Source organism: Notolabrus celidotus, chromosome 6 (genome assembly GCF_009762535.1).
Source record: "Notolabrus celidotus isolate fNotCel1 chromosome 6, fNotCel1.pri, whole genome shotgun sequence".
Taxonomy (NCBI): Eukaryota; Metazoa; Chordata; class Actinopteri; order Labriformes; family Labridae; genus Notolabrus; species Notolabrus celidotus.
The window spans coordinates 15,494,619-15,508,135 of NC_048277.1; the positions used below are offsets into that span (position 1 = coordinate 15,494,619).

The following is a 13,517-nucleotide window of genomic DNA, read 5'->3' on the forward strand; positions in this document are numbered from 1 at the left end:
TGGGTGACAGCTTGGCAGTGCATTTGAGTAGTTTACAATTTGAAGTTTTTTGGTACTATTTTAACCGTAGTGCGATTTCCAAGGATATTATGAACATCCAGTCTATTTGATATCTATGTTATGGTGGTTTGTAAAACCATAGTGCCTTGAAAAAACTGTCTCGGTATAAACTATATATTTTTGCATTTTGTGAATAAGTGTTTAATTTGTTCTTTTTCTCTGTTACAGTGCCAACAGTATGCCTAAACAAGTAGAGGTGAGGATGCACGAGAGTCACCTGGAGCCCATCGAGGCCAGGCCTCAGTCCAAATGTGCCAAAATCTGCTCCAAGCTGTTCAAGAACCTTCTGCTCACACTCACCGTCCTCGGTAAGTGTCCTCATTGCCTGTGTATTTTTACTACTAATGAAAACCCATGGTGTGCTAAAGATGGGCTCCGACCACCACTGAGCCCAGCGCCCTGTTCACTCTGAACTCGATTATGCAGCCTGCTCTTCATATGAGGAAGAGATGCCATCTGTGCTCACTCAGTGCAGCAGACAGTAAAATGACTGGGTGTTCTGACCTTCCCCAGCTTTGTGCCACCTGTTGCTATCAAAAGCTTTCTGCAGCAATGGACACTCAAACAGCCTCTGGTGGTGCATAAAAATATCTAGATTAAAACAGCGGCTAACTGTGCCACAGGAGAGGGGAGATCTAATAGTGAAGAAAAAAGTGAGAAAGTAGTGATGTAGTTCTGCTAATTACTTTTAAATGAGTTGTTTGTACACCACACATAATTCAGATTTAGTTGTATCCATCAGCTATGTAGTCTTTTCCAAACTAAATGGCCGTTGACCTGTTAAAATCGTTTGAATGCATATAGATGTCTGTATTTTCTAATTAGTCATGCATACGCCTGTTTATCTGTATCACTCTTGCATGAAATTTCTGTGTGTACATGTCACCCCACTTGGCAGGACTCTCACTAAGCTAGACAGCCAGCATGATCATTGATCATCTGTCACTTGGCAGATAAGAGCCTGAAAGGGAACTTGCAAATGGGCCAAAGAGAAGGCACACAGGAAATCAAGTGGCTTCCAAAACCATTGAGTGCACAGAATCCACAGGATGCTGCAAGACTGGAGGATAGATTGAAGCACAGAGGACAGCTTATGATTCAAAAAGGGAAAAAAAAACAAGAAAGGCTTGAGGACTTTTGATTACAGTTTGTTATTAAACAGCATCTCGGGGTTGTGTGATCTTTGGCAGTTGTGTGGTGGTGAAGGAAGTGCTTTTGTCTGGTGTGAAACAAATAGGCACAGAGGATAAATATTGGGCCTGGTAGGCAAGGCTGCAGGGGGATGTGGAGTACACAAAGGTCACCTCTAATATTGGCAAATAGACACTGAAAATAAGTGTTAGTTTGAAAAGGAACATGGCAAGGGCCAACAGTGCCTTTTCAAATAGCACTTTCATCAGACTTCTAGTGACTAAATTGAGTCTAAGAGATATGTACAATTTAAAGGGCCCACGGGATAGTCCAGTTGTCACATATTGACGCTACAGTAAACTACTTGTCTTCCCTTAAGTCCTAGTATCAGTCTCTTCTGCTCGCCCTGCTCAGAGCACAAATGAAAACATTCCGATTTCCACAGATTATAGATTTTTCAATGGGCAATCTCACAGACTGCTTTCTCCCTGCTGCTTCAAAGAGATCTGATCTTAATCCTCCATGAGCTTTACTCTCATTTGGCAGGTTTCCGTTTTATCCTCTCAACCGCTGTCTTCTTGTAACTGACAGCCTGTTAGACAGCTCCAAACAACTTAATTGGAAAAGCAGGGGTCAGTTGTTAGCACTTCTAGTAGAAAATGTTTTTATTTCAAAGATGGTTTTCCTATCAATGCAGAATCCAACCTTGCAAAATGTGTCTTTGTCTGACTTTGCTATTCTACTTCTCAATGAATGATGTCATCTTTGATTTTCCTCTACCTTTGGGTTTTTCTGTTTTCACACTACTGTTTGTTTCTCACAGGTGTTATCTTGGGAGCTGTATCAGGGATGTTGCTCCGTGTTGCCTCCCCGATTCACCCAGATATTGTCATGGTGATTTCATTTCCGGGAGACATCCTTATGAGGATGCTGAAGATGTTGATCCTGCCACTCATCATCTCCAGTTTAATCACAGGTTCTGTATGAATCTTATGGAAAATACCTTATACTATGACATACTTTAGACATCAAGCATTTCAATACTGCATACTCGATGCTGTGAATGATCTGCACACATACAATTGATTTGGATATTGGTGGTAAATACACTTCTTCAATTAATGCCTATAATTGCTGCGATGCTGCTAAAATACACACAATATACACAATTAAAAGCATTATTTATTTATTTGAACTAACAACCGATAATGTATCAGGTAATGTCCTAAGGTTTCAATGCTTTACAGCGTTATGTCAGTATTTTTTAAGTCCAAGTAACAACCAGGTTAACACTGTAATGCTTGTTTTGGCTACAGGTCTGGCTGGTTTGGATGCCAAATCCTCTGGTCGCCTTGGAACCAGAGCCATGGTCTACTACATGAGCACTACTATTATTGCTGCTGTCCTGGGAGTCATCCTGGTGCTGGCCATCCACCCTGGCAACCCCAAATTGAAGGAAAATCTGGGCCAGGGACAGAAAAATGATGAGGTGTCCAGCTTGGATGCCTTCTTTGATCTGATCAGGAATCTGTTCCCGGAGAATCTTGTGCAGGCTTGTTTCCAACAGGTAATCAGGAAAATCATCTGTTACCCATTATGAAGTAACATACAGTCAGATGTGCAGAGAGATCATCCTTGTGTATTTTTTTTCCTGGTTTATCTTTTTAACAGTAGAGTCTACATTTTAGATTCAATTCAAAAGTACTATATGGTTCAAACTATCAAACTCATCACTACAATCCGTTCCTCTCTCACCTCAGATCCAGACTGTCACAAAGAAGGTGGAGGTGATTATTGAAGAGGACATCAATGCCACCACTGTGGAGGGCCTGGTGGCTAACTTGACCAAGGAGCCTCAGTTCACGGTCCAAAAGTCCCTGCAGTTCAAAGGCGGCATGAATGTCCTGGGTATGTAAACCAACATTAAACAAGTGACATCTAAATAAATGTCTATGGTGCTGTTTTTCTGTCCTAAGACTCATGGTAATAGCAGCATACTAACATGCTTACCATGACAACTGCTTATTGCTTTTAGCATTTTTGTCATCTTAGTATAGTATTGGTAAGCAACCTTGGACTCCTATAGTTACAACTCTAAGATGTCAATGTTCAGCTAATGTGACTTTAAGCATATTCACCTTGCATTTTAGCATGCTAATAGTATCTTTTTAGGAACTACAAAGGTGTTCTGAAGCATGCTCATAACAACAATGCTAACATGCTAATGTTCAGCAGGAGTAATTCTTAACATGATCACCATCTCAGTTACATTTAAGCATGCTAACATTTGCTATTTAGCACAAAACATAATGTAGAGCTAATTCCTTTGAAATTGTCAGCAAGCTTAGCTTGGATTCATTCTCTGGGAATCATGAAATTATTCATAAAATTTCATGGTAATTCATCTCAAAGTTGTTCTCTGAACTAAGCAATAGGCCAACCAATGGTTGTTGTCATCAGCTGTAATGCTGTAAAGTGGTTGAAACATAAAAACTACTGACAGTCTTACTTGCACCAAATTTCTGCTTAGCTAACTTTACGGCAAACCTAATGTTTTTAGCTAATACAGTAAAACTTTTCATCTCTGAATATCAATTCTCCCATGTGGCAGTTATCTCAGCTGTCCACACTGGTATTCAAAGTTTGATACATTTATGACTTTCTGTCACAGGTCTGATTGGTTTCTTTATTGCATTTGGCATCTGCATGGGCAAGATGGGAGAGAAGGCCAGACTCATGCTTGAGTTCTTCAACATCCTCAATGAGATTGTGATGAAAATTGTCATCATGATCATGTGGTTAGTATCACCTTAGAATCTCATTGACTCATTTTGCAACCCAATTTTTTTTTAGTTGGAAATAACTCTCAATGCCAAGTTATTTCTCTTGTCACTACAACATTTTAAGCGATTACAGCCATTTGAAGCAGAGTTTGGGTGTCCTGATTTGGCTTCTGTGATTAAAACTATGTATAAGGTGTAAAAAGCTTTTCCCTTATGCCAGGTACTCTCCCTTCGGTATTGCCTGTCTCATCTGTGGTAAGATCATTTCCATCAAGGATCTGGAGGTGGTGGCCAGGCAGCTGGGAATGTACATGGTCACGGTCATTATTGGCCTGATCATCCACGGAGTAATCTTTCTGCCCAGCATCTACTTTGTTATCGTCAGGAAAAACCCCTTCACCTTCTTCCTTGGAATCTTCCAGGCCTGGATCACTGCTCTGGGGACAGCCTCCAGGTCAGAATTTAAACACAGTGGACAGGGATTACCTGATTTCTATACAAGTCACACAAACTATAAAACCAGCTTCCTTTGCTCCTCCCTCTAGTGCTGGTACACTGCCTGTCACCTTCCGTTGCCTGGAGGAGAACCTTGGTATTGACAAAAGAGTCACTCGTTTTGTGCTCCCAGTTGGTGCCACCATCAACATGGACGGTACTGCTCTGTATGAGGCTGTTGCTGCTATCTTCATTGCTCAGATGAATGGCATCCACCTGGACCCTGGTCAGATCATCACTGTCAGGTCAGTAGACACTAACTTCACATAATGTGACATAACTTACCTTAAGGTAATGTAACATAACGTAACAAATATAACGTAACGTTTTATTAAACGATGGAACCCTCTGTGATATTTCAGAAACCTCTCTATAAAAGTTGGTTTTGTAAATTAACTCTAACTTGACTGCACATAAGAGTAAGACTATGGTTTATGAACAAGCAACTTGTCAAAAGTAATAAAATGCCCAACATTTAAAGATGGTTTAAATGGAGCCCTGAGGAACTAGTTTAGTAAACACTGTTTTCTCTTTCAAAACATGGATAAGCAGTAGTGTGGAGTCATTTCTCAGTGCACAGGAAAGCCCCTTTGTAACAGCTCTCAAGCAGAAATTTACAGTGAGGCTAATAAACCACTAAGAGGAAGCCGCAACATGTGCCAGCACCATTTTTCACGTTAAGCAGGAGGACCAACACCAACCAACTGTGCATGTGTAACTATCTTTCCCTAAAGCTCTTCTGTTAATGAAGTGAGTCAAGGATGGACGACCTTTAGCCTGACATTTTTATGGCATATCAATCCAGGAACCCTTAAGTTGAACATCCCATCTTTCACATTTACACCTCTCTAAATGTGCAATGGAGGAGACACTCTGGTGCTCTTTATACAAGTACCACAGAGAGTGAGTGTCTGCATTTGTAGCTGTGCTGTAAAGCGATTTGTTGTGTCTGAGGAGTTTAGATAATGGGTCCGATGAGGTTAGGAGATGAAAGTTTGAAGACTGTGAGTGATTTAATGCTTCTTCACTGTGCTGTCACCCAGTTTGACTGCTACACTGGCCAGTATTGGAGCTGCCAGTATTCCCAGTGCCGGCCTGGTGACTATGCTCTTGATCCTGACTGCTGTGGGCTTGCCAACCGAAGACATCAGTCTGCTGGTTGCTGTTGACTGGCTGCTGTGAGTTAAACACAACAGAAATATTTATTTATGTTGAGTTGATTCTTCCCTTTTCTTCATATTTCTCTTTTATTGTACTATGCAAAACCGATTTTAACCTTTGATATTCTCTCCTCCAAGGGATCGATTCAGGACCTCAGTGAACGTTGTGGGTGATTCCTACGGTGCAGGCATCGTGTACCACATGTCCAAGGCGGAGCTGGAGGAGCTGGACGCGCACGCGGCCAAATCTGATGACATTGAAATGATGACGAAGACCCCGTCTTATTACGATGACATGAAGAACCACCACGAAAACAATTCCAACCAGTGCGTCTTATCCGATACCGCTACCGCTACCACAACCGCTACTGCCACTGCTAACAATTCTGTCGTAGTAGATGAATGCAAGGTACTATTAACGCTTACGGACATAGAGACCTGTATATAACCCTCTGTGTTTTTGCATGCTCACCTTGCATGTTTGCTTGACTCTATTTTATTTGTTGCTTTCTGTGTACATGATCATGTGAATGCACCCACAGTTATTTTATTACAGAAGTGAAGCAGGAGAACAACAGATGCATGTGCACGTATGTATTTTTGTTTTTTAGAAATGGCAGCTTTTGTACACATCCAAAAATACAACGCGCACTTGCCAAAAGGACTTCCAAAAAGACATGAACCAAAATGTGTTTATTTATTTTAAGTGTAGTGCATAGAGACCTGCGCTCAGCTTTTTAGGCTAATCTAATGACTGTAACCTGTTGGGGATTGGCTCTCACTCAAAAGGCTGTGCCAGATAATCCTCATTTTGGCCCTGAGGAATTATTTAACAGCCCTCCCATCTATCAAACATTTACACTACATCCTCTTTCCAAAAAGAAAAAAACTCCCAACAGATTTTTTTTTCCTGGTGTGCAAACATTTTAAATGTTTATCAGGTTTATTTTCAAATACCAACCTCTCCCTGTAGGCATCCCAGTTAATTAGCATTTCATATAGTCCCTACTACATGCATACATCTACCACACAGTCTGTGCGTCATTCACAGTCAGTTTTTTTTGCAATTTGACACTAGATATTTCTGCTCACTGTGAGAACTGTGCTGTGAAATCCAAAGATGTGAAGTATAGCTCCCATCTTGTAAGAAATAATGCCCTTTAAATCCCATCTTTGGAAGCATTCAAGCCTTTTAGAATAATGTATGGAAGTTCAGGGTGCTTGTCCCCTGACACATGCACACACACCCAGGCGGAAAAGGTCTACTGATGAGCCTATTCATTTATTAAAGAATGGAAGGTGTTGCCTAGCAACACTGGTAACCTGTCACACATGTAATCAGTCCATGGAACAAAAGTTATATCCTCCTTTCTCTGTCTCATCTGACATTTACGTGTAAATGTGACACAAAAGCTGCTGTTTCTAGTTTCCACCATGTCTAGTTCTTTTTGTTTTTTATATGTTTTTGTAAATAATCAGACTCACATCTTTAACCCTCTTTCAAAGAAGAAAACCTCTGTAGACTGCTTGAAAACTAGTACTAACCTAACCATGCATTCATTCATTAGTGTTTCTACCTTCTTGTTGATATATTCTATTTATTTTTCCATGTTTTGTTCATCTTAATGTTAATTTTTTTTATAAGTCCTGTTGAGTTTTATCCATCATAAACTTGTGGTCTGTTCCCAGGTCAGTATAAAAGAACTGAACTGTTAGGACTATCATAAGCATGATCATCTGTGGTCGTACCAGACATACAGTGGTCTTTTTTGCATGTTGCAAACTAGCTAAAAAAACAACCTTAGTGGCTTTGTTTTAATTGCCAAAGTTACAATCATTACAGCTTCCAAAAATACAGTTAAGAATGTCCTAAATGGTATACTGGCTTTAAAGATACAAAGTGTTTACAGATGTGTTTTATTGTGAAGGTTTAGCTCAACATATTACAGTTTGAACCAGGAAATGGCAAGATTAATTGTGAGAGATGCTTTTTCACAGCACACAAGTACTGCTTATAAAGTACACAAGTACTTTATAGGCAATACAATGTTATAAACGTGCATTTAGAAATGTTGTTTGTCTGTGCCTTGAATCAGCTGTTTAGATCTCCCTGCTAACGTCTTACAGGTAACCTCAGCCACAAACGGCTCTGCTGCGGAGTGCACGCTTGTTGAGGAGGAACCATGGAAACATGAATAATGGCAGCACAGAGATCCCCTGCTCCTGGGCTCCACAAGCTTTCCTACCTGATGATAAAAAAACAAGTGAATGAAAAAAAGTCACACGAACAGAACTACTAATTGTTTTTTTATGTAGTTTAGTTTTTTCTTTTTTTTATTAGTCCCTTTAAAAAAGTTTTTGTAACTGTCTATCTGACTGATATGTAGTACTAATTCACTTAACCGTGAAGTGGTAACAGAGGTATACTTTACCTGTTAGAGCACAATTATGTCCTCTTTTATTATAGCAGATACTTGCACAACATACTTCAAGGCTTGGGGAGGGAAGGAAGAGGAAAAAGAGTTGGATAAGCTGTTTAAAGCAATACATGTTGGTAATAAGATGGGAGAAGAAGTGGCTGTGTAACACGGGATGCACTGAGATTATCTTCCAATTTTCATACAGGTGATTCATTTCTCTTACGCCAGAGTGGGAGAGTGGGAGTTAGAACATTAATCACATCATTCAACACACTGAACTTTCCGCTTTGCATCCCTGCTAGTAACATTGCTATGTAAAAAAGCCACTGTTTTTCCTCCTCAGCTCAGCCTCTCATCTAACTGCATCTCTGTTGATTCTCAAAGCCTCTGTCTGGCTGCATTTGCCCAGTATTACCTCACTTCCCTGAGGCCCAGCAAACTGATAAAAGCACATTGCAACTCTGAATCATTAAGCACAAATCAAACCATGGAGCTCATTTTTAACCCTCTTTTTTTCATTTTTTATGTCAACCTTAAAGAAAAGGGACTTTTTCCTTTGTGTCACCTGTTGAGAATGATAGACTAAGTGTTTGTGTGTGTTTCTGTGTGTGTAAGATACAGAGAGACTGTGTGTGACAGCTGGGGTTAAGAACATGACCAAGTCAATGACAGGGACCAAACAGGCAGGAAATCAATCAGCTCACACAGGCCTTTGAACTGCCTCTGTGATGTCACCTGCGCAACACATTTTCAGTTTTGTGTCAATGGCTTACATTTTTTCAGTGAAAAGCAGCACAGTTTATATCAACCATTTTTCTAATGAAGTCTCAAACTTAAGCAAAGAAAGTCACTGCCCTATATATAAAACTTTATAAAGTTCTTCCTTTTCCCCTCCAAAAACAAGTTAGCGATGCCAATGAAATTAAAATTAAATAAGCTTAAAAAATGAATAATTAATAATTGACACATTTCAATTGAAGCACAAAAAGAAGGAGCACAAACAGAATAGAGCACAAACACAGCCAATTAATATATTTGTCAGTCAACGGCTTTGTCAAAATCATGCATTATGGCTCATGTGGACACGTTCTCGAAATTGATTTTGGGAATACATCATGTAAAAGGTAAAGATACTCAGGCTTGTATGTTTAATATTTACAGGGATAAAAAATGTTGTCATCCTGACATGTTTACTTGCTCACTAGAGCTTCAAATGATGACCTAAAACAGCACAACTTCAAAAGCTTTGACTTTAAAATGGTGACAGTTTACTGCAAAGGTTTTTGATGAAAGAGATTTTAGAACATGATAATAAGCTACTAAGCATGGTTTCTTAGCACATATATGAAGCACACACACACTTGATAAGACAACATTCCAGTAGTCATGTACTACTACCTGAAAGCACAGATGCTTATTTCTAACAAGAGCACACAAGGTGAATCACAATAAAATATGTTTAAAAAAGAGAAACAGGAAGAAAAAGGGATGCAGGTCTCGGCTGTCAGATGGATTTTTGGCTTGCATAAACAAAGACAGATCATTGATAGAGCACTCTGCAGGGAGGCCTGCCAGCTTCTTGTTTAGCCAGACCTTAAAAAAAGTAAACAACAATATATATTTAGCCACCAGAGCTCAAGACTGTTTCTACAAACCCTACATGCTGCAGCTGTGTGTCCATATTGATGCGTTAGTGGTAAAGAAAAATGGACACTCCACATTGCCAGAATGTTGCCAACTATCAGGTAAAAATATGAACAGTATTTTCCTCTCATAGGACCAAATGGCTGAAAAGATTGACAGACACACAGTGAAAGCCAGACTGCTGGCTGTCAATCTTTTTTAGCCAGTGTGAATGAAAGTGATGTGGGTGCTGATTTGATTTGTCAGTATTGTGACCTTCTCTTCTGTCTCGTCTCTTTTCATTTGTGCAAAATTAGTGCTCAACCTTGCTTTGGAGATGTTTGCTAAAAAAAAAAAGCCAATTGAAGTAACACTAGGAAACTAAACAGAACACATAGTGCAGCACTCTGTGCTTCTAGTTCCTGAAGCACACACTCAGAAGACATCTTTCACTGTTTGGATTGCATCAGAAAGTGTGCTATGATCCAACATGCAGACTTTTCTGCTGCAACACACTGCACAGATTGACAAACACACACAAAAACAAGCATATGCACACTTACACACTGCACACATAATTAAACACACATGCAAACGCTCCTAAACCTCTAAGGTCACTACATTTCTACTCTGCAGGCTGTAGAGCACAGCACTGTCACCTGAACAGGCCCCTTGAGTCTGAATATGTGATTTTCAGGAAATAAAAAGAAATGCAGATTATACAGTGTCATCAATGGGGATTGAGTATTGGACCACTATTGTGTTCAAACTCACAGTTGTAGAAGCATGAATAAAAATAAAAATATAATTATTTTTTTGCACCACTATCTTAAAAGCATGATATTTTGAAGTGCCTCCTTGCACTTTGTGTATATATTGTAGGTAACAGATGTTTTTTTTTTGTTCGTTTGTTCCCTTTTTTTTTTCCTTTGGGGGGCGCTGAAATGGTACGTAGGATTATAGGTTCATTGCTGTGACATTTTTAATGTAATCCTCTAGAAGAAGAATATCATCTATGTCCTGAATAAAGTTAGATTAGACGAAAATGTATAGAGAGGAAATTGTGTAATAAAATTGCTTGTTTTTTTATTCTCTACTAGCTGTTAACTAGTTGTTTTACTTACCTGTCACACACCAATATATAAATATCTTTTTTTTTTATCTAATGTAAGCGTTCTGAATGTTTGTTCCATGGAGATATAAGCAGTGTGCATTCATTTTCATTGTACATAAATAAATATATAAATGTTCTGTTCAGTGGCGAAGCAGAATTTTCCGGAAATAACAGTGTTCCTGAAGCAGACGCTGTTTGCATGAATAAGAGAATGACAGAGAGTGAGAAAGAAAGACAGAAAGGAAAGAGAGAGAGAACAAAGGGAAGTTTCTGGATTGATAAAGGGGGACAACATGAGCTCTTTTGGCAGGAATTACTGTGATAAGGTTGCTGATAATATAGACAAAGGAATAAGGTCATATATGCCCCGTATGTAGGATAGAGTGAGGAATAAAACACAGCCTCGTAGATACTTTGAGAGAGAAAATAAATATCAGATGGCTTCAGCTGCCTGTGACAATGCAGAGAAACATTCCTCAGGTGACTCATCTGAATCATTTTGTCTTTACAAAGGAGAAAACTGGCTTTAGTCTCAGGCATCACTGTTCACCTGGTGCATGTGCGTTTAAAGCTGCAACACATGGCTATCTGGATCTTTTTAGATTTCATGTCATATCCTCACACTTTGACCTCTGACCTGCCATCCACATCAAGGAGGTTTTTTATTCTCACGTTCAGTAAACTGCCTTTACTCGACTTGCCTTTTTTTTTTTTTGCTTTTACACAGAAACTTTATGCACAAACACCTGGAACTAGCTGAGTGAAAAAAATATATCTGATTAAATTGAAAATGATTGACACAGTATTACAACAAAGAGCCAGTGTATCTTAAAGTGTGTCCTTTTCTACTGAAATGTGTCTTTATGAGGAAACTTCCTAACCTGTCTCACTTCTGCCTACAGCGTGCTTTCCTGACCTTACTTTTCTAGGCCTTCCCTCTTTGTAAAGCTGTTGTAATTTTGATGTAAAGGCAGAGCGTATGTGTGTGGGAGATACACTATCAAGAAAAAAAAAGAAAAAAAATACATAAATTCTTTCCTCGGTCTATGGTATACATAAAAATAAATCTGTTTCTACATATCAATAAGTGTTGTACCTTTGGTGTACATATACAAATATAACTAATAAATGTTGATTCATAACTAAACATGGCTGCTCTCCTGGGCTCTTTTTTTTCTATGAATGTATGTTACAAAACACTACAACATTTATTCAATGTCTGTTTCGGAAGTTGGTGTGATTATGACTCCAAGCTAGTTCAGATCACAAAGTTGTTTCTTTTGTAATATTATCCTAAGTACAGATCAAGCACAAATCATTCAAAGATGCATGACAGAACTCAATCTACAATCATCATGATCACTGATTAAAGCTCCTTTGAGAAACCTTGACGATTTGGTGCCCCCTGTGGACAAAGTGGTCTTTGCTGATTCGTACACATGTAAGTGGATGCTTTAACAAAAAAAGTCTTATCCTGCTTTCAATTAAATATATCACTCACTGAGAACTTTTATCATCTCTTACCACTTAGTCTAACACCTACACCCGGACACAGTGGCAAAGGTTCCAGACATTAAAACAACATTGTAAATAAAAATACCCTCTCGTGATAGACTTCTTTGCTTTTGTAGCTCACAAAGAGGAATCAATATGAATCCCATCAAAATAATAACCATCTAAAAATCTCTCTCTGGAGCTTTGAGGGCCCAAAATAGGTTCAAATAGAGGACAAGCTGTTGTCCAGCCTGCAATGACAGAGAGCTTGTAAGGGAATGAGTGATTATTTAAATTTGACAGAGGGAGAACATGCATGGGATAAACAGATCTTTTCTGAAGGCTTGTAGATTGTGACAGTTTGTTGTTACTTAGACCATATAGCACCTGGTGCATCGTGTCTGAACTCCACACTAAATACTCCTACCCACCATGTATTCCACTAAAACTCATGGATGTACAAAAAAATATAAATAGAGAGAAAATCATATATTTTAACATAGGGGGAAAAATATGAGCGCTGCTCTGGAGGTGTACAGAGATGGATGTATAGGAGGTCCTGCATAAGGTTATATGGCACTCTGTCAATACTGAGGAAGTTCAATTAGATAATCATTAATTAGGCTATATCAATGTATGCAGCAAAAAAAAAAAAGACTGCAAAAAAGAAGTATTGGCCTCTTCAGCATAAACAGATATACTGTTCTTGATAAACTATTTTCATTTATTTGTGTATCTATTTGCTTCCTACTGTCCCTACTGAATTACACCAAAAAGTTGAATATATTTCCAATGGAAAATTGGAGAGATGTATCAGACAGCAATTTTGGTGAAATACAAATTTGTGTTCCTTTTCAGAATCATGAATTTTAGTCATTACAGTGGCAGCATTAAGCAGTTAATGCGTTTTATTTATTGGCTGAGCATGCTGCATACTAAAATAAACATGAATAATCAGTGCTTGAGCTTTTTTACTGTTTATCACTGAAGACTGTTTGGCAACATGACTCAGGCAGATTAACACTGGATGGAAAGATGCCACCACTGTCTTTCAAAATGGCCGCCATTATCTCAGTCTTCATTTCCTGCACTAACATGTTCCAGCATCACAACCCGCTGCCATGGGAACATACTTCCTGCTATGTGCGAGGGGATGTAACCACTCCCACTTCCCCAGTATGCCTTTCACACGCTCTCTTTTCTCCAATAACACACACACACAGTAATTAGTGAATGA

The 13,517-nt window shown here is 39.0% G+C and overlaps 1 protein-coding gene across 2 annotated transcripts in view; it reads left to right on the plus strand.

The window, feature by feature from the left end:
* slc1a2b (solute carrier family 1 member 2b) overlaps positions 1-10,045 on the plus strand; it is a 29,455-nt gene extending 19,410 nt beyond the window's left edge. Inside the window, exons 2-11 of one of the 2 annotated variants that reach the window (XM_034686658.1) lie at positions 229-368; positions 2,015-2,167; positions 2,508-2,758; positions 2,952-3,099; positions 3,863-3,989; positions 4,195-4,428; positions 4,520-4,714; positions 5,513-5,647; positions 5,768-6,038; positions 7,757-10,045. In XM_034686658.1, the coding sequence (XP_034542549.1) occupies positions 239-368; positions 2,015-2,167; positions 2,508-2,758; positions 2,952-3,099; positions 3,863-3,989; positions 4,195-4,428; positions 4,520-4,714; positions 5,513-5,647; positions 5,768-6,038; positions 7,757-7,828 (1,716 nt within the window). In that variant the 5' untranslated portion in view covers positions 229-238 and the 3' untranslated portion in view covers positions 7,829-10,045. The remainder of the gene's footprint in view (positions 1-228; positions 369-2,014; positions 2,168-2,507; positions 2,759-2,951; positions 3,100-3,862; positions 3,990-4,194; positions 4,429-4,519; positions 4,715-5,512; positions 5,648-5,767; positions 6,039-7,756) is intronic. The other variant, XM_034686659.1, reaches the window with a different exon arrangement.
* Positions 10,046-13,517: the final 3,472 nt, after the last annotated feature.